Below are 21,840 nucleotides of genomic sequence, written 5' to 3'. Positions count from 1 at the left end.
TCCCTTCCTTTTCAAAATAGTTCCCATTCTTATTTTCCTTCCTATTCCAACAGTTATCATCCCATCGTGTCAGGATCATTCAGTCCTTTTTCATTGTACCCTATATGTCACTATGCTTTTTAAACTTAGTTTAGCTGTTAGTTTTTGTTTGTTTGTTTGTTTAATCTGCTTATGGCATGACTCACCTCAAATCCATTCCAAGTTGTATATTTGTTTTCCAATAAAAAATTACCATTTTCCCATCCTGTTTCAGCACATCCTTGAATTATTTACAAGATTTGTTCAGTGCAGTCGCTGCTCTGTGTTTCAGTATGCAGCAGTTTGATTTGCTCATGGCTTGGCTGTCTTAAGAGTTTAGAAGGTGAGAACTTAGACCTAAACTCTGCTTCTCTATTAATACTGCTGACTTGAAGATGCTTTCCTACTGGTAGTTTAAAATGTGTTTTACAGTCTTCTCTGGAACCTGGTGCTTCAATATACTTACTGTACTGTAGTGACTGTCCATGCCCACTATCTGTAGATACTGTGAACTGGATATTGACTTACTTCAATAGTTAACCTAAAATTAAAGTGCCTTCTTCAGTCAACTAAACCTGCTTGCTTTTGTTTGTTTTTCTTTTTTTAAATAATGTTTTTTAATCATATTTGATGTATTTGTACTTACAGAGAACATGCAGAATTAGGACACGTGGTCAACCTGATTGCAGAAATACTTAAATCAAGTGTTCATGGTCACTGATCTCCAAAGGCACAGCTTCTAAAGAACTGCAAGTATCTCTGTTCTTCCAAAGGAGGCTTTGTCAAAAATGTTTAGATTACCTGCATCAAAATGCCCTAAGTTGTTGTTTGTGCAGTTGGATTCACGCAGTTCACAGAAGTCAAATATGGCAGTTAGGGTTTACCTACTACAAAATGTGTGACTGAAAAACCACTTACCCAGCACTCATCCTGTGGTCTAGCATCCTGGACATAAGATATTCGCTTTTAACTGGTATAGAATAAGGAGAATTTGACAGGGCACCAGAATCACCATCTGAGATTCTGAATTTTAGTATTACTGGAGGTGTCACTTCTAGAGGTGAGAAATGCAAACCAGAGCTGATAGGAAGTTGTATTTCCCAATTCAGTGTCCTTCAGCAGCCTGCATTTTAAACCACAGTCTTCTATTACAACTCAGCATTTGGAAGTGTCTAGCTTAGAGTGAAAAAGAAAGGGTTCCCAGACTTCCAAGAGACTGCCTTGGCCAAGATGATTGCCATTCATACAATCAGTGGGTAGAGACAGTGGATGGGTTGAGAAGACAACCTTTACACTGCTGCTCACAATACAGCATTTTGTCACTGGAATCAAAACTGCTCTCTCTGTTTAATGTAAGTGTTCAAATTACTGATATCTAAATGAAATGCTTGATTTCTAGGTCAAACACTGAAGTCTTGTAGTTAAACTATAAATTGGTGGTTGTAGGCTTTTTTTTTGTTTTCTGCAGAACGGGAGGAATATCTGTTCAGAGGTACAGGTGGTAAATAAGTGCAAAGTAATGGCAATCAGCACAATTTTAAAGAGAGGAAGTACCATCTGAACAGGAGAACACTTGTATGTGCTGTACAGAGAGGCTGTGAAGTTTCTGCATGTTCAAAATTCAACTGAGAAAATGCTGGGCAAGTGATTCTAGCTGGCCTTGAGTAGGATTTTGGACTAAGCAATCTCAAGAGGCCCAGTACAATGACTCTAGAGTCACAGTGCCTTCTAGCTTTGTAGGACTGCTGTGGTGTGCTGCATTTGATGAGAACAGCCACCACCTGAAGGAAGATAAGCAATTGCTGTTATAGCCTGATAAATAGCAATAGAAGTCGTCGAGAAGGACTATAGCTATTAAATAAGGTGACAGCAGCAATGAGAAGATACTACAGCAGTATGTCTTCAAGACTGTGAGAAGGCTGTGAGCTGTCCTGAAAATACTTCCCTTATCAGCTGCAGTTGTGGATTTTCAGTGGAGGAATATTTAACTGGATAAGGAGCAGGTGAGCTTGCTGGTTACTAAAATACAGCCAATAAATTGAAGACAGTTAATGGATAGAGTTTCCCAGAGAAGCTGTGGATGCCCCATCCCTGGAGGTGTTCAAGGCCATGCTGGATGGGGCCCTGGGCAGTCTGATCTCATGGGTGGCAACCTGCCCATTGCAGGGGGGTGGATCTCAATGATCTTCTAGGTTTCTTTCAGAAACTCTGTGATTCTATGATGATTCTTTCATAAGCTAGTTGGATTCTCAGCCTGACTCCAAAATCACTAAATTAAAATCCTAACACTGAAAGTCTGCTTTACACTTTGAATGATTCTCCTCCTTCCCTACACTGTTGTTGTGTTTTTTTTTTAATGTACGTGTTCCCCCCTGCACTTCATTTTCAACACCCCGAGCACCTTGAGGCCTTGATCTCACCTCCTCCCTTAATCCCATGCAGCACTAGGTTGTAAAACAAGGCAGTAACAGAACTTGTTTGCTCCTGGGCCTCAGACTTAAACTCTACAGACAAACACCAAAGAACAATAATCTTACGAGCAGCCAATCCAAACTAAAATGCCAGTGCAGTTTACAATGACGTGACATTACAGTTGATGTACCAGGCAGGCAGTATTCAGCATCTAGTCCTCATAACCTGAACACCTTGGAACAAATGGTACTTGGGTTGAATCTCCCAACCTTATAGCTAGAATTCAGGAACCATAACAGACAAAAGCAAAGTGATAAAGAGCTCAAAACATCCGCATTTCCATTTACATTGCTATCCTTTGTGAATTACTTCATCATAAGCATTTTCAGCATTCAAGCAGCTGAATAACAGAGCCCTCTTTTAACCTTCATGGCCTGAAGCATGAAGGAAAATAAACCCTAAATCAGGTATACGGAATGCGAGTACAATTTTCTTAGTCCTGCTCAATCTGTTCCATCACGTCATAAGTCACTACACGTGGCAGATTTACAGCCACAATCATTTCGTCCGTGCCCTCCACGCTAATGCTCGTGTGAGGTACGGTATGTCCCCAGCGCCATCCTGTGCCGATGCGAAATACTGCACCGGGACGTCAATCCCAAGGGCAAGTGCCTTCTTTTAATGATGAGAATGAGATTTTCTCGGCTAAGTGCTCACTAAGCATCATGAAATTCCATGCGTTATAAAGAGGATTTCCTATCTTCCTCCTCTTTCCTATATATTTCATCATATTTTTAATTATCCGTATGGTCAAATTCACGTGCAGTTGGTGCTACGGTAGCAGATGCGTCCTTTTGTTCAAACATGGAACACTTATTTCAAAACCCAAGTCATATATTTAGTTCCCAACCCTGCCACGTGACGTAAATGGTGATGAACTATCAGTATGACTCGAATACACTTTGCACTGAATATCGTATGCAATTGCTAAGGCTTAACAAAAATCTCTGTAGCCTCTGCTGTCAACTTCAGCTGCCTTTCTGACACAGACTGACAACCTTTTATGCTTGGAATGACTGTATAGCCACAAAGCCTTCCATTCTTTTAAATTCACATCAATGCTGTTTAGTAGGACTGCATTTCCGTAAAACACATTTCCTGTGAAGTACTATCGTGCTTCAGTTCAGTACTGTAAATGAAATGTAATGATAGGGTTGCTATGAGATTAAAAGACATATTGAATGTGTAAATAGACAAATCATCTAGCTAAAATTAAAAAGTCTACTTACGGGCAAATCGTGAAAGTGGCCGTGCATTTTTGTCACCCGTCTCATTTGCAACTGGAAGGAGAAAAGACAGAGAAACAAAAAGCATTAAATTTAAGTGTTTTGCACTACCTGAAATTACTAGTATTACTGAGTTTCCTGCATATAAATGAGAGACAGCTATTCACAGCATCTGCAGTTGGGTACATACACAAAGGTATAACACAGATGGTTTTTTTGTGTGTGTTTGTTGTTGTTATTGTTGTGTTTGTTTTTTTGCCATCAAATGCATGGTTGTCAGTTCGTCTGGTTTGGTTCTCCCTTCGGAGTCAGCATGTCATTCTATAGGCATCTGTGAACATTGCCCTGTCCCACATAAAAGCTGAATCATAATTAAGCACTAGCCATTAGTAGTATGTAGCAATATATGATTAAAGTCATCCTTGCAAATTCTATTTTATATCATAGATATATCATGAAATATATTTATTATATATCATTCATATAGATGTTGTATCAAAGCATCATTTTTGCCCTTTACATAAAAAAAAAAAGTAGGATTTTTCTGCCCATAAAAGAAAATGTGTTAGTCCAGAGGAATATTTAGTAGCAAAATTAAATGAAATGTAAGGATCTAAATACAGGAATCCTGGGACATTTGGAACTGCAAACAAATTATTATCTAGGATAAGAGCAACGCCATACAAATCCTGCTTTTTTCTGCCTTAGATTCATATTGCTACAGCTCTCAATGTTTGTATGACCCAGATAACACACAGCTAGCCAAGAGCATAAATGACTCTTTAGGATTCTTGAAGTATTGAACCATAGAACAAAAATGAGTTATCAAGAAGATAAATTACCACCCATGACTAATTTACTATAGCTAGAGTAATCATGAGGAACAGCACTTATGGGCAAACTGAGAGGACAACATATTAGGAGTGAGCACATTAAACCTTGAGAATTCTTTATTCCCTTTAAAAATGCTACTTTCCAGAGATGAGACCCATCAAGCTAAGAAATCCTATAAAGGGTTGCAAAACATGACTAGAACACAAATTCATAGGTGCCTAGCACTGTAATGGTGTCAGCAGAACAAGGATGTACTCTTTTAGGCCAGAAAAGACTTGAAGCAACTCTGTGAGGAGGTGCAGCCGCCATGAGGCCTCCCCTCAGCAATTCTGCTCTGGGCTGGACAAACCCAGAGACTTCAGCCACTCCTCATACATCTTGCTCTCTACACCCTTCACCATCTTCGTAGTGCTCCTCTGGATGCTCTCTAATGGTTTTTACAGAGTCAGGCAGGGTTGCTACCCACTAGGATCAGGCTGCCCAGTATCCCATCCAGCCTGGCCTCAAATGCCTCCAAGCATGGGGCATCCACAACTTCTCTGGGCAGCCTGTGTCACTGCCTCACCACCCTCTGAGAAAAACTTTCTTCCTAACATCTAAGCTAAATCTCCCCTGCCTCAGTTTAAAACCATTCCCCCTTGTCCAATCACTATCAGAACATGTAAAAAGTCAGTCTACCTCCTGCTTACAAGCTCCCTTCAAGTACTGGAAGATTGCAAGAGGTCTCCCAAGAGCCTTGTCTTCTCTAGACTCATTAAGCCCAGCTCCTCCAGCCTTTCTTCACAGGAGGGGTGCTCCAGCCCTCTGATCATCTCTGTGGTCTTCCTCTGGACCCATTCCAATAACTGCACCCTCCCATACCAGGGGCCCTAGGCCTGGACTCAGTACTCCAGCTGGGGCTTTACAAGGGGCAGAGTAGAGAGGGACAATCACCTCCTTCTCCCTGCTGGCCACCTGTCTTCTGATGCAGCCCAGGATACCATCAGTCTTCTGTGCTGCAGAAGCACACACCTGGCTCACGTCCAGCTTTTCAACCACCACGACCTCCAAGTCTTTCTCCACAGGGCTGTTTTTAATGAGTTCTTCTTCCAATCTGTACTCATATCTGGAATTGCCTCAACACAAGTGCCCTTCACTGATAAACCTCATTAGATTCTCCTGTGTCCACTTCTCAAGCACGTCCAAGTCCCTCTGGACAGCATCCCTCCCTTCTGCTGCATCGACTGCACCACTCAGCTTGGTATCATCAGCAAATTTGCTGAGGGTACACTCAATCATACTGTCTACGTTATTGAAAAAGATGTTGAAGAGCACTGGTCCCAAGATGGACCCCTAGGGGACATCACTCATGACTGACCTCTACCTGGAATAGAGCTGTCGACTACAACCCTCTGCCTACAGCCAACTAACCAATTCTTTGTCTACCAAATAGTCCAGGCTTCAAATCCATAACTTCTCCATTTAGAGATAAGGATGTGGTGCAGAACCATGTCAAAGACCTTGCACAAGTCCAGGCAGACAGCATCATTACTCTTCCTTTGTCTTCTGATGACGTGACTCCACCACAGAAGGCCACCGCATTGGTTAGGCACAATCTGACTTCAGTGAAGCTGTGCTGGCTCTCTTGAATCACCTCAACACCTCACCTGCGTTTTAACGTCTCTTCCACAAGGATCCACTCCATGATCTTCCCCAGCACAGTGAGGCTCACTGGCCTGTAGTTCACCAGGTCTTGTCTTCTCTTCTCCCTTTCTTGATATAGAAGTGATGTTTCTGACTTTCCAGTCATGCAAGACTTTGCCTGACAGCCACAACTTTTCAAATATGATGGAGAGTGGCTTGGCAACCACCTCAGCCAGTTCCTTCAGAACCTTGGGGTGCATGTCATCTGGTCCCATAGACTTCTACACACTCAGCCTCGCAAGGTGGTCTTGGACTTGCTTTGCTCTTAAACTAGGAGGGATTTTGCTCCCTCAAGCTCCACTCAGAAGTTCAGGGACACAAGAGGCCTGAGAAGCCTGACTGGCCATGGAGACCAAGGCAAGTAACTCATTAAGTACCTCAGCCTTCACTGAGTCTGAGGAGGCCAGATCTCCCTTTTTTGTTTATCAGATGCACTCTCCTATGCCTGTCTATTCTGCTCACCTTATCTAAAGAATCCCTTCTTGTTTTTACCATTCCTTGCCAAGTTTAATTCCACCTCCACCTTGGCTTTCCTGACTCCATTCCTACACATCTGGACAGCATCCCTATATTTTTCCCAGACCACTCATGCCCTCTTTCCATTAATGTTTTATATTCTTTGTATGCTGTGGTGCCCAAACCTGCACACAGTGCCCGAGATGAGGCTGCACAGCACAGTGCACAGTGAGACAACCCCTTCCCTCACCTGGCTGGCAGTTTGGGGGCCTGACGCACCATCCCCAGGTATGGTTGGCCCTGTGGACTGCCAGGGCATTATGCTGATCCCCAGATCTTTTTCCATGAGGCTGCTCTCCAGTCTCTCATCCCCAGTCTGTACATATATCCAGTTTGTTCCTCTCCAGGTGCAAAATGTAGCACTTTACCTTCTTAAACTTCAGGAAGCTGCAGGTTGCCCAGCCCTCTAATCTGTCTGTATGTGTTTCTATGTCTCTGCAAGGCCTCTTCACCCTCGGAAGAGTCAGTTGCTCCTCCCAATCTTGTGTTGTGCACAAACTTACTTAGTATTCCTTCAAATCTTCTATCCCAGTAAGTTATGAAAATGTTAAAGAGAAACAGCCCCTAAAACAGATATCTGCAGAAATCTACTGGCCAGCCTGATGTAAATCCATTTACCGTAACATTTTGAGCACTACTCATCAGCCACTTGGTCATCAACTGTGTTATGTACTTGTCTTTAGGCTGGACATTTTGTTCAACAGGATACTGTGAGAAACAGTATTAAAAGCTTTTCTGAAAACCAGAAAGATCACATTTACTGCTTTTCCTTGGTCAATAAGATGAGTAACTTTGTCATAAAAGGAGATCTGCTTCATTACGCAGAACTCAGTCCTTGTGAATTTGTACTGCCTGTGACTAACGACTGCATTCTTTGGTGTCTCTTTCAATGCCTTCCAGAATAATCTTCTCCAGAATCTTGCCAGCCTCCAAAGTGAAGTTCTTCATTAACGAGTCACAGCATCGCCTTGCTCCCATTAGCCAGTAGATGGTGCCCTTAAAACGTGCCAATTACTGAAGCTCAGAGCTGGAAGCACTGAGCAAGCAAAGGAAGCTTTTTGTACCTCTCTGTGGATTAGCATAAGGACTGCAAAAGCCCTCTTGCTGCAACCAGACAGATAGATTGGAGACTTCAGCAGGCACTGTCACACAGACACTTTTCCAACAGGGACCTCAAATTTTTTAAAAGAAAATATTAGAGAAGTTCAGAAAGTTTCTTACATTTGGTATTTATTTCCTCTTGATCCATCCTCAAAAAATGATATTGGTGCTTCCTTATCATAGCCTGGGGAACTTACCTGGCAAGCAGAAGCAAGGACCTTGAGGTCTCACAAGTCCCACAGGATGCCCTTCCTTGCCAAGCACAAACCCCATCCAGATAAGCTCTCCCATACAAAGATACCAGAGTGACTGCACAGTTAGGCAAGTCCAGAGCCTATTTCATTTTTCAGAGTCAAATGACATTATGACATTATTTCAGATTCAAATCTGCTTTCGGTTGAGAAGATGGCATGCTGAAGGCAAGGCAGAATCATGCTGCATCCAGGCTTGGGAGCCCAGCAAAGAAGGACACAGAGCTGATGGAGCAGGTCCAGAGCAGTGCCACAAAGATTATCAGAGGGCTGGAGCACCTCTCCTGTGAAGACAGGCTGAGGAATCTGGGCTTGATTTTTTAGCTAAGAGAAGGCTCCAGGGAGATCTCATTGTAGCCTTCCAGAACTTGAGGGAATCTTATGAACAGGAGATGACTTTTACTTGGTCTGGTAGTGATTAAACAAGGGGGAATGCTTTTAAATAAAAAATGGGAGATTTAGATTAGATGTCAAAGAGAATACCGGGAATTACTGTTGAGATTCAAGGAGAAAAAGAGAGTCTACATCCTCTGGAAGAAGGGACAGGCTGCTCGGGGAGATTACAAAGAAGTAGCTAAGGTATGCAGGGAAGAAGTTAGGAGGGCGAAAGCCCAACTTGAGCTCAGGTTGGCCTCTGCAGTAAAAGACAACAAAAAAATCCTTTTATAAATGTATCAATGGGAAAAGAAGAATCAAAGATAATTCTCATCCTACACTTGATGCAGCAGGGAACGTGGTCACTGAGGACAAGGAGAAGGCTGAGATCCTCAATGCCTTCTTTACATCTGCCTTTAATAGCCAGATCAGTTATCCTCTGGGCTTTTTATGCTCCGATCTGGAAGTCTGGGACACAGTACAGAATATGCCCCCAGCAATTCCAGTGGAGACAGTCAGAGAGCTCCTCCTCTGTCTGGACTGTCACAAGTCCATGGGACCGGATGGGCTGCACCCTCAGGTGCTGAGGGAGCTGGCGGGGGTGACTGCCGAGCCCCTCTCGGCCATCTAATTAACTGTACTTTTTCCCCCTTTCAAGTATTTTCCCTACTCAGGGAGTAGATGGCACTCCTGGGTCACTAGGGCTCCAGGTGTACACAAGGTCTCAGATGTTTGCCACCTGCCAACCGGATATTGCAGCAAGAGTTTCAAAGCACTCCACCCAACATCTGTGTTTGGGAAGGCCAACTCACATAGTCATGACATCCAATGGAACAGGTGGTGTTAATCCTCTCAAATATAAGCATTTTCCAGTTCCAGACCACATGCTTGTTTTTACTGCTTTCCAAACATCAGATTGTGTAATACGCAGAATATTGCCCTTCCATCTGGTGTACACTGATCCAGAGCAGCAAACTCCGGTAACACAAGCAAAGCAATAACGGGACAGAAAGCTGTGGATGTTGGTCCTGAACTACTGGCAAGATTTCTGGTGCAAGTGAGCTGATCGGTGCCTAGGAATGTTATGGGACCAATGAAGTGAAGTGCACGCACAGGTAAGATCTCAGATGGGTTTAGCCCTGCAGTCAGAAAGGGAAGGCATCAGAGACTTCTGCATATATTTTGTGAGATGATGCATGATGTTTTCACTGTGGGACATAAGCATATGTATCCTAACATTGTCTTACGGGATCTTCTGAAGACATGAGCAACTAGCAGATCTGTACATGCGACACGCAGATGAGGAAATGCTTTTAATCCAGAAGGACAAAGATCTCCACTGTTTATTGACAGCAATAAGCTTTTGGGAGTAAGCAAGTATGAATTAATGAAACTGGAGCAAGCTGAGTCTCAGAGAGAGCAAGTCACAACCCCCACCAGGGACAATTTCGTGTATTCCCTCTATCACGGTGGTGGATCTGCACTGCTGAAGGGCACAGCCTGGCTCCAGGCGCTCACCCATCACCCACAGTGACCACACAGCAGTGTACAGTTGGCACTGCCTGGGCTGAAAATGGGACACATGGAGGGCGCATGACAGTGCTGACTCAGTTATGGCAAATAATGGTGTGTAGTTGGATACGTTGGCTAAACACAGTCCCAAGAACTGAGAAAAATATGCAGCCCTGCTTTGCATTTTGATACAGGAATTTGAGAGCAGGTTTCAAGACTGCCAAAAAAGTGGGTTTTTTTTTTATAATTATTTATTATTTGCAACTCCGTTTTCAGTCAACTTAAATACATTCCCTGTGAATTTTCACACGGAATGCAAACAGTTGCAATTGGACAGTGAACTAAAAAGTCTGATCGTGTCTCTCTATCAGCCCTTAACAAGCCCTCTCTGACCAGAGAGGGTCGCAGTCACACCTTATTCACAGCACTGCTGTTTGGAAGTACATACACCTGTGTTCAAGGATGAAGCATGGGAAGAGTAACATTTCATCAAAAATCTCTGATGAACACCCTGAGAGATCACTGAGAACAGCAGCCACTGCCATCAAACCAGGGTGAGGCAGTTTCACAAACATAAGATCAAATGTCCCATCAGTTTTGTGGTTTTGGTGCTCCCTTTTTTTAATTAAAAATATTAAAGATAAAAATAAATTTTACTACCTATACGCATTAACTATATTATATATTTTAGGACAGCTGCTCTGAAAGTAACGCCTCCTATTTTATTATGTTGACCCACAACATCACAGGCGGATGCTGGCAGTATGGCAGTAGAAGCTGAACTTTCCCACCAATATTCCACTACATTTTGTTGCTGTCTGACAAAATGGTCTGACATGGAAGTGTGTCTCTGCAGTGAAGGTGTGTCACTGAATTCCTCCACGCAGAACAAATGGCACCCGCTGGCATTCATCCACACTTACTGAACATTTATGGAGACCAAACAGTGGATGTGAGGCAGTTTGGTTGCTCGTTCAAGCAGACAACAAAGTACCAGACCTAGCCAAATTTCTTCCATTTCAAATGTATTATTTCATAATATGCCAGCCTGAAAATCTCAAGAACATCCCCTTATGATAAAGGTATCTTCTTAGGTACGATCACTTCTTTGATTAACATGGACCATTCATGTGAGTTCACCATGCACAAACTCAGAGTCCTGGGCAGTCTTCATTTTTTTACTGTTAAACTATCTTCCCTACAGCTTGCCACCCTTTTCTGCAGCAGGTATCAATTCCACCAATACACCCCCTCAGCCAATTTAGCTTTCAAGGATCCTTTGTCAAATTTCTAGTACAATGCAAAGAAAAACATACCACTTCGTAGTATTGACTCATCAAGACTGACAGACAACAGCATATCATCCATTTCTTGCACATGCAGAAAGTAGTAAGAAAGTCAGCTATCTTCTACCCATAAAAAAGCACACTTTCAACTTGGGAGAATAAAAAACAGCTCTGCTGTTGCTGAGAGAGTAGTTTGATTTTTATTTTTTTTTTTACAGACAAATCAAAGCCTCTCCCATCACCTCTGGGAAGTCCAGGAGTTTTTGCTCTTAAAGACTTTAATGTGGTTACATGTCTCATAAACTTATAAAGCTCTGTCTTAAAATAGCTTGTTTTGTGCATCTCATAAGACTCTGCCAGAAACTGATGGCAGTGTGGGTTATGACCTACCATTTAATTTCCAGCATAAACTTATTCACAGTCAATTTACATCAATTTCTTCTAGCACCAGCAATCTGTTTAAGCTGAAGTATTTCTTCTTTCTGGTGCTTAATCCCCTTTTGGCTTTCGCAATGGAAGCCCAAATTACCCCTTTTCATCATCACTTTGTGGACTAAATACATCATCGCCTTCCAGTCCTGTCTTCTTAACAGAATAGATATCTTCATATCTCCTCTCCATCTTTATCGAACCTCTTCAGAGTCGATTCAATTTCTTACAGGGCTCTTGAATATCTGTGTACATTACCTTATCCTTGTCTGGCCACACGTTAGTTGGGCCATAACGCCCCCCTCATTGAAATAACAGACTCTCAGATCATAGTAGAAGTTCTTAAGTCCTCATCGGCACAAACTTCCACTCTCTACTACTAAATTCTACCCCTTGCTTTTTGCCCAATCGAGCATCTGAATTGCACTGTTAGATATTCATATCTAACAGTCATTCTATTCATATCTCTGTACTAGCAATGCTTTGTGTCACCAGCAGCAATTATCAGCACTTTCCCTCTTTCTGTCACAGTCATTAACAAAAATTTTAAACGTGAGCAATCCCACACAGAGATCAGAAGCACAATAACCCCAAAGGAAGCATTTTCTGGTGGCATTCTTACTTATTTAGAAACTAAGGTTCCTCATAAAAATAATAAAAAAAAAAAAAGTATCTTCCTGAGACTTTGAATCTAGTAAGATCAGAAAAGACACCAACCTGCTCATAATGGGACATTTTGTTGCTGGATAGAAAATTGACCCCTCTGGAGTTAGTCACCCAAAGAGCTTTCAGCATAATACTGTCAAATCCCACTACCAAACAGAAAAAGCCACTAACTTAATATGACTTGAATTGGTTGTGATGCAAGTGTCAACAGTACAGGCAGTATAAACATAGACTGCTAAACACAAAGTCAACAAGAGGTTGACATGAAACATACAGCATCCTTTTGCTAATCAGAAACATTGGATGGCTTCACCATCTCTCCAAACTTCTAATTACTATGGTTCAAGTACACAGACAGCAAAGGCACAACGTAAGACTACTCTAAATAAGAGAGATGCTTCCAAATACTTCTGGAAGGCAGGAAACTGCTATCTTTACTGGTAAGTAAGAATCAAGAGGCATACTCTAGCCAGTATTTCCCAAAATAACTTCTAATGGATTTTTGTTGCTGCTGTTTGCCTGGCAACTGCACCGTGCACCAAACATTGTCATCCTTCATTAACTGGAAGAGGAACACCATACTTTGCTGATGATTCATTCTCCTTATGAAAGGATCTTATACTGTAGATTTTTGTATTTGTGATGGGAAAGCGACTTCTGGAGTGGGAGGCACTTTGTTCACTCAGGTAATGGAAGATAGTTGCTGCCTTTCTCTGAAAGGACTCTCATCCAGGCACATATTTCAGGGCTGCATCTTATTGACAGCCACAGAAATGTTTTCAAGAAGTGCGAGGTGAATACAGGGGAGTAATAATAGAGAAACAGGTGCAAAACATCTGTGTGAAAATAAGCAGAAATGATCAATACTCTGAGCATCAGCTAAATCTCATTTAGAGGCACAGATGCAAACACTGAACTTGCAAAGCATGACCCTACTAGCACCCAAAGAGTCCAGCACTGATGCTGGACTCTGGAGATTAGGGAAAATACGACCAGCAGCTGGCTAGACCAAACCAACCTTCCACACACGTTAGACATATTGCAAACATCAAACATGACCAGTGGTCCCACATAATCTATTCCAGTATTAATCTGTATTCTGTATGTTGAGCATCCCCCAGTTCCCCAGGTTCACAGAACAAACTGATCTGCTCATGTAAGCGCCAGGCTGCTCTCATTTCCAAACTCTGCCACGTCAGTCTTCAGAGTACAAGGAGAACAGCCCCTGTGCCCCTCAGACACACAGGTAAACACAAGCCTCTGGCACACCCAGCCACCAGCAGCATGGGATGGACCCACAAATGCTTGGTAAGAGCTTGAAAATGGCTACTAGAGAAGCTGTGAGTCAGGAGATGATGGAATAGGTTTTAAAAAAAATTATGTAACATACAGAATACACATATATACACATATACATACATGTATGTATAAATGAAATGTATAAATAAAATTCCTCACTGCTACAAGGTGATGAAGCTACTTTAACTTCTGGCTTCCAGAGTAGGGCCTTTCTTTTTTCTGGAAGCACACAAGCTGATTTCTCCATTTAGACTGTTGTAGCAAATCCACTCACATCCTTCTCCTAAGGGTAACTGTACTTCTGGAAGGCTTGGTCTACATCATGTATTTCTGTGCAGTGAATTTAAGACAGGTGAATGGAAATGTTAAGCTGTGGGATTTTTGGAAGATGATTCTACCCATGTAACTTCTCACTTCCATCAGAAAATACATCACACAAGCAATACCATAGCAAATGGCATCCAGCAGGCACATGAAAGGTGGCATCTGATGTGGTAGCCACGCTCCCCATGTAAAAAGGCCCAGTCACATTTCTACATAGCTGAGGTGCCACTCTCCACAACTAGAAATAAAGATGCAACACAAATATCAGGTGTTACTATTATTCTCTAAACTATTCCCAGTAATTTGCTGACATAGGATAACCAGACAGCCCAGGCTTACTAGAGCAGACTGGAATACAGAAAAAAATCCAAAAGAAAAACCTGCAGAATCTTCTCATTTTGATACTTTCTCTGAAGCCTCTGATTTCTCTCCACTCTGCAACAAAACTCTGGCAAAGGCACATGCTTTAGGTCTGGCCCAGTTGAGCAGCTCTTACTGTGTGGGGTTTTTTTAATACTGTTTTCTCATTCAGAGATGGTCCTTATGTATCACTTGTTATGATATCAAGTCACATCATTTGGAAACCAGCCCCCTTGTGCAGGTGGATCCTGAAAGTTTAACAGCCTTGATTTCAAATGCTGTGAGAGTCTGCAGTAACATGCTGTTCTCCTCAGTGACACCAGATCAGGTCCTGAGGAAGAAGCATGCAGATTACTGAAACTCAACATTTTCAAGCACTTAAAGCACTGAAAGCCAAGTAAAAGAAATCAGGCAGCTGCCAGAGCACCCTTGGGACACCAGCAATCGCGTTGCTCCACATAACTGGACAGTTATAACCCAAAGGACAAAGGTAAGTGACTCACAGCAGAGGCAGGTAATTAAAAATGTGAACAGGAAAAAGACACTTTCCTTCTCACTTTGATTGAATTGTAAATTAAAGGTGCCTTGTCCAAAGCTGCAGAGCAGTTTAACAACAGATTTCATTAGGATGCTTTGGCAGTGAAAGAAGTTACCCTGCAAAGACAGCTGAATAGAAAACCAGGCTGGTTTCTGAGGAGAAAAGTGAAGAGATCCACATTTTTTAGGTGTCAGTGGATGCTTCCTATGGAAAATACTGATTTTTGCTTGAAACCTTTGTCTCTTCCACTCTAGAGACCTTTCAACTTCAAAATGTAAACACTATTTCCCAGAGGAAACAGGCACTTGTACAAATTAAGTTGAAAACTCAACTTAATGTTTCAAAATATATTTATGGAAACATTCAATAAACCCTCAAGTGGCATTAGTCCCTAAGTTACCACTAGGTAAATGCCAGTTCAGAAGGAAACTATTTGACTGTGTTATTTATAAAATTTCATCTGGGATCCAATGTTCAGATTGAATTTTATCCTACCATCACCTTTACAAGGCCTGTTTTACCCATGCTTCTAAGCTTCATAAAATGAGCTTGCATAAGTGTTATCAACTCCCAGTCAGCATGAATTCTTTTGATAAAAATAACTCCTGTGATGTCTGAGTAATTGTAGTTAAATTATACATACAGCTCTGTAAAAAAAGTTGTCTAATGGTTCTGAGACAATAAAGCTTTACGTTACAGTTAACATGAACACTCTTTAAGTTAAAAACATAGATCAATGTATTTTCCTAGGGGAAAATATTTTGGAGGCTGAATGCTAGTATAAATAAAAAAGCAAAAGCCTGCAAAGTCTGAAGGAAGTTTCAAAAGCACGTAATTACAAGAGGGTTCTTAGTTAAGGCAACTGGAGGGAAGACCCAAATACAGGCTAGTTCCTCCTCCCAGCTTTCCCTGACCGTTCACCAAGACCCAGTGCTTAGTACTGTTCCCAAAGGGTTCCCACTGAGATCAGATTGACTTTCAGATGCTGGATCATTTATAAATGAAAGCTCCCAGACTCTCCTGTCATATCCACATCCACTTTTTCACTTCATAACAATTCATGAAGCATAATCAGAAACCACTCTCCAGTCCATTAGCTAACTAAACATAGCACGACAGACAGAAGTGCACAGATAACTATCGTTGCATCTGCCTCAATCCTGCAGTCAGCAATGCAAAAATATCTACAGTTAGCAAATACTTGTGCTGTGTTTAATAGCACACTCATTCCAATATAGACATTGTGAAACAATAATATCTTGGTAGGCAGAAGCCAGCCAGAAAGGCTGCTTTGCCACTATTTTAAAGCCTAATATTGTAGTGCAATAACTCTGTGCTCTACAAAGTCTCTAAGTGATTTGCTAAACAACAAAGTATGTGGCTCTCAAGGGCTTGCAGCATTGGGTCAAAAACATCACAGTCATCAGAAATTTACTGCTGTAATCTATTCAAAAACATATGCATCATGGCCAGACCAAGCACACGCTGTGCCTGGCAAGTTAACCAGCAGAGCACCCTGCTCAAAGAACCAGCAACCCTCAAATGTAGCATGAAAAAGACGAGACCAAGACCTCACAGGGACTTTCGTAAACTGAGTCTAACATTATTCTGATTGCTGAGAATTCCTACAAAATCTTAAATACTTGTGATTCTTTCAGGAGATAACTTTACAGCAAACGACTTCTCAAACGACTTTTAGATAGCTCCATGAGTAAGCAATGGCTATAGTAATCTATCTCCTTTATATGCAGCCTCTGCAAAGCATGCCTGTGAAATGGAGGAAGCCCAGAGCAAGGACAAAGAAAGCTGTAAGCATTATGCTCAGTAGGGGATCTCATCCTACCAGCTCAGGACTGGCACAGTGTTAGCAGAGCTGCGGAACAGCTGTGAAAGCCTCAGTCATTTTGGACCACTGGGTAACAGTGGGACATAAATGAGAAGATTGTGTTCATTTATTTTCATAACACAATAAAAAGTGAAGTTAAAAATACCAAATCTACCAGACCAGAAGATTTCCATTCTACTCAAGTTATGAGAGGAAAATCCTCCTAGGAGATTGAGAAAGATGTACTCCATAAACATGCACATCTATTGTTCCCAAGCCCATTGTTCACAACTTGTGTCGTCACTTTATTTTCTCCCCTGGACCTTCTTCACTTCAGTTGATGTCACTTCAGTGCAAACCACAGCACAGAGCCGACATTTATTGAGGACTGGCAGGGCCTCATGAACTCCACCAGAGCACCGCAGATGAATTTAAACATCAGCCTTACTCACACATTTCCATTAGTGCAATGAAAGCTGAATTGCCTCTGCGGTGACGGAACAATAAAGAGAAAACACTGTTGGTGGCAAGCCTGACTGAAAACAGAGGCATGTGGGTGTCAGGAAAAGCAGAACTTGCTTCCAGAACCTAGAAAAGGACTGTCTTTTCTCTTGCACAGGTCACATCCACCTTTAGCAGGGCTGCCTCTTAATTGCAGTCCCACTAATTTGTAACATTCTGGGTATCAGTGAGCCTGCTTAGAAAGAGCACAACCACTGCAGAGAGATCAGGGCTTTTCTGCTCTACCACAAAGACAAAAAAAAACAAACTTCAACAAGGAGAGAAAGAACTTGTTTTATCACCCCACTGCCACTCCACTTAATTATAATATAGATTTTACATGTGTCTGGAAAGAAAAGTACCTCCTGTGCTACAACAAAAAACTCCTGACTCCCTACTGAAATGTGCAAGCACAGCTCAATGGGTATTAGGGATGTTCAGATCTGGGTTATCGTCCCTTTCTTTAACGAGCTGATATGCTGTAGCAATCCAGACCTTAACCCTGCTAAACATTCTCATCTGGGCATTTCATGCCCTGACTCCTACATTTCATAGATGAATTTCGAAACTCATGGACTTGGCATTCGAGTGGTAACAGCAGAGCTGATGCCAGGAAAGGCCAAAGACACAAAGAAAAATTTACAAGCACTAATAGAAACAACTTGTGTAACCTTCTGAATACCATTTCATAATGCCCTTTCTCCAAAACAATGTGGTTTTTTGTCATGACACTGTCTTCAGCAAGAACCAATGCAAATACCATGGTTTTTTGCATTGTGGGGCATAGTTTTTAACACTTACATTAGACCTGGGTCCATTCATATAGCTAGCAATCAGCCATGGTAGTTACTATGAGAAAAGAACTCAGTACTTTTTGTAAGGAGACAACACTTAGCACCTTACAGCAATTCACAGGGGTTTTGTACCAGGAAGAAATTAGAAGAACATGGATTAACTGGCAAAAATCCATACTTCCTTGCTCAGTAAAATCTCCCCAGCAATAATCTAGTACTCTCTGACCTACAACTATTCCAGTATAGAGTTTGGTTCATCCTCTTCTGTGTCTGCTGGAACACTTTTCACCCCTTTTCTCCACTCCTGCAATTGCCTTGCAGTGCGTGGAGCAATCCAAGATGTTTCACTTACAGCACACAAGAGAAATAAGCAAAGGAGGGGAAGAACAGCACAAGAAACACGTTGCCACTGTCTGGAAGAACAAACCTAGGGGACTGCTTTCCCTTTTGAAAGTACTAGGGAACAACTGCCATGTTGTCGCCTATTTCTAGATGCTCTGCCTGGGTACCCTAATACCAGATCTCCACAGAGGAAACATCTGTGCAGGGAGATGCAAGGAGACCATGTCCACCATTAGCCACGCAGCAAAGCGGTGGGGGAACACACTGTATAGATGCACGCCGGTCATGCTTGTGGTGACAACCCTGCCATACAGCACAGCCCCAGAGGTGGCTAGCCACTCACTGGTAGGGAAATCCCTGAGTGCTTCCTAAGGCCACTTTCACCCCAAGAACACGGTAAGGGGAAGGATAAGAAGAATAAGAATACCAATTTTTCTGGTCTGTGAAAGAAGGATTGACTTTCAATCTTTTGCTGCTTTTCTAAAGAAACCTGTTTGTGGCAGGATCCCTGCATTCAGGCCAGAATGTAGACACAACAATTTAGAAGTACGGAAATCTGAAGTCTAAAATTTGACAGCTTTGGAAACTTTCAAAAAGCAATTCCAAACTGTCTGTATCACGGCTCCTTCAACTGTCTGCAGATTGAGCTGTAGTCAGACACAGAAGGATTCAGACTCCCAGAACAGAACTGCAGATGTAACTATTATCTAAACACTTGGATCGCCCCTCCATCCCAAATGAGAGGTTTCTAATGTGCTCAGCTTTAATAAATTACATTCTGAAATACACCTTAAGATACAGAGGAGAGCAGCAATACAGAGGAGAGCTGAAAAGCTTACATTCTACCCAACTGCAGAAAATCTTCATTTTGTTTTGATTTCCTGTGCTGGAACCAAAGGATATAGCCTCACTGGGTAACCAGTGTGGATTTTATAGCTCCTTGCTTCAGAATCTGCACAAATCTCTGCCGAAATTTGGTGTGACAGTCTCATACAATATCACAAGAAAATGAAAGGTCTCAGATTTCTAAATGCAATCGGTTTCTTCAATATAAAGTTGCATCAGCTACTTCCAGATGGGGGCGTTTATGCAAGCAAAGTCATTAGAAATCAAGAACCTCACAGAAGCATGGTGCAACGTAGATTTAGATCAGTCTGTGCATGTATGTGAACTGTAATATATACTGACACAATTTACATGGAATCAAAATAGATAGATGCCACATTATCATTTTGTACGGTGCTTTTGTCCCTATCATATTGGTAGTATTTAATCAAGGCTTAAAAGAAAAGGTCTTACTGAGAAAAAAAGAAAAAAAAAGCACTTATAAAGCTAGTCAGCTTTCAGAAAGCTTTATTTGATTGGGTGCAGTGTGACAACATGAGTACAAGACACTTTCCAGCCTGAAGCCATCTGAGATCCTTACACTGTGGATCCACCCTAAGTGTGCAAGCAATCTGATGGGCACTCACTGAGGTAAGCCCACCAGTGGCACGGCCCTGTACAACTTCTCTAGTCCCCCTCCCAGAACTACCAGCATGTGCTAACCTGCGGCATCACAGCTGGCATTCCAACACAGACCACATTTCACAGCCTTTGGCACAGAAGTTGTTCCTGTTTGCAGCAATTCTACAGCTCTGAGGCAAGTCTCTGGGCCCCTACATGGCTTTAAGGAAGCCATTTCAAACTTCCTATGCACCCACCTCTCTGAGGTTTTAAAAATTTGAGATTTTGGTGGTTTCCTTTCTTCCCACTTTGTTTCCTCTACAAAGACGATCCAGACTGCAAAGCTGTGCTCTATCTGATATTCTGCATGCTGACATGTAATATTGGTGGCTTTACAGAGTACAAAAACCTCACTCAGTGTTCTGAGGCAAAAAAAAGTTTTCCAGGAAGGGTAAATCTGAAGTTACATCACTTAAGTTCCAAAATATCTCAGAACAGATTACTAGATTTTACATTCACTTTCTTCAGCTCTCAAATGAGGGTTCTGAAAGCATCTTAATTTAAGAAAAAAATGAGAAGAGCTTACAAGCTGAAATGCTTTAAGAAAAAAGTTCTGTCACATTGATTGAAACTTAGACCAAGTCGCAGCACGTTTTGAGCTAGCGATCCAGAAGTGAGAAGTGCTAACTTCTGGGCAAACTCCAGCACTGCAGAAATGGGCAGATATTTGTTAAGCATGTCATCATCGTGGACCAAGTCATGCAGCTGAACTCTGGGTCAAATAGAAGAATAACAGAGAACAGTGACCAAATCTGTCATGACATTTGGGATGTTTTGAATGCATCTGCTTCCATTTGGGAAAGCACACTAGAAAATAAAGCTTTTGAGACAATGACTCAGCTAAGCTGTTAAAGACAGAAGTTCTGGCAGGATTTATAACACATGCCTTTATGAACAGGAAAGTTATTTTTTTTCTTGCTAGAAGAAAATCAGCTGTATTTACAAGCAAAGACCAATATCTTCTAAAGTTGAAGTAGCTCCATACCCAGCAGAGTAATAGCACCCATGTTCACCACCCTAATTGCTAAATTTCCTTTCAATAGGTCCAGTAACAAACGGCTTGCTCTGTGAGTAGCAGGTGGTCATTGCAACAAATCTACATAGTGTTTCATCTATGAGCGTGTGGAAGAAAAGCTCCATCAAGCCCACACAAATTAGCTGGATTATTTGTAACGATTTCACAGGAAGCAGGCCCAGACTTCCTGCCAAACTCCAAAATCGTTAAGAGAATGACAACGTCCTTGGTTTCCCAATGCTTCCCTAATGAAAACAAAGATCAAAATACACTCTTGTTCTAGCAGTCCCTAAATGATGCTTTGAGATATTTTGATATTCAGATAGATTTAGAATGATATTTAAATTTCACTCTTAGTAAAAGATTGCAACTACTGACCATGGAAGAGTTCCACAAAGCAGTCAAAGCTCATAAGCACAACTGGATTCCTGCTTTCCATCAATACTACGTTAGTCTTGTGACCAAAAAAATTCTTAACCTTTCACCTTCCATTTATTTCCAAACGCACACCAAACTCCTCCTCTGTTTCCAAGGTAAAAGAGAAACTATTTTCATCCTGCTTCAGCCTCAGTGGCTGAAGGCAAAGCAAATGTAGGAACATGCTGAAGGGGGATGGCAGAACTACTGCTTACAATGCTACTGGTGGCTTGGAATGCCTTGAACTGCTCAGGAAACTTTGGACAGGCTGAGAAAAAATAGAGAAATGAAAGAACTTTTTTTTACTTTTACTTTTCAATACTGTTGCTGATTGTTTTGAACCATGCAAAATTTCCCTCTGACATCCTGAGAAATAATTAAGTATCAGGAAAGCAATAAAAATCAAATATGCAATATCTGTATGCTATCTTCTTCAGGATCCACTTCCATTCAAATACTGTATGATCCTTCATCTACTCCAGGCAGCTAAAAATCTTCGGCAATCCCTTCTCCAAAACCAAAAACCTTGTTCAAAATGTTCACTCTATAC

General features: G+C 41.8%; 1 protein-coding gene across 3 annotated transcripts in view; it reads right to left on the bottom strand.

The window, feature by feature from the left end:
- The window catches only part of LOC125695811 (dual specificity Calcium/calmodulin-dependent 3',5'-cyclic nucleotide phosphodiesterase 1C-like), a 305,234-nt gene that overhangs the window by 237,123 nt on the left and 46,271 nt on the right, over positions 1-21,840 (bottom strand). For all 3 annotated transcript variants that reach the window (XM_048950775.1, XM_048950766.1, XM_048950772.1), the window contains exon 3: positions 3,720-3,770. In XM_048950775.1, the coding sequence (XP_048806732.1) occupies positions 3,720-3,770 (51 nt within the window). The remainder of the gene's footprint in view (positions 1-3,719; positions 3,771-21,840) is intronic.

The sequence above is a fragment of the Lagopus muta genome, chromosome 7 (assembly GCF_023343835.1).
Source record: "Lagopus muta isolate bLagMut1 chromosome 7, bLagMut1 primary, whole genome shotgun sequence".
NCBI lineage: Eukaryota > Metazoa > Chordata > Aves > Galliformes > Phasianidae > Lagopus > Lagopus muta.
Note: the sequence above shows the minus strand (reverse complement) of the source record. Positions and strands in the feature narration are given on the sequence as shown.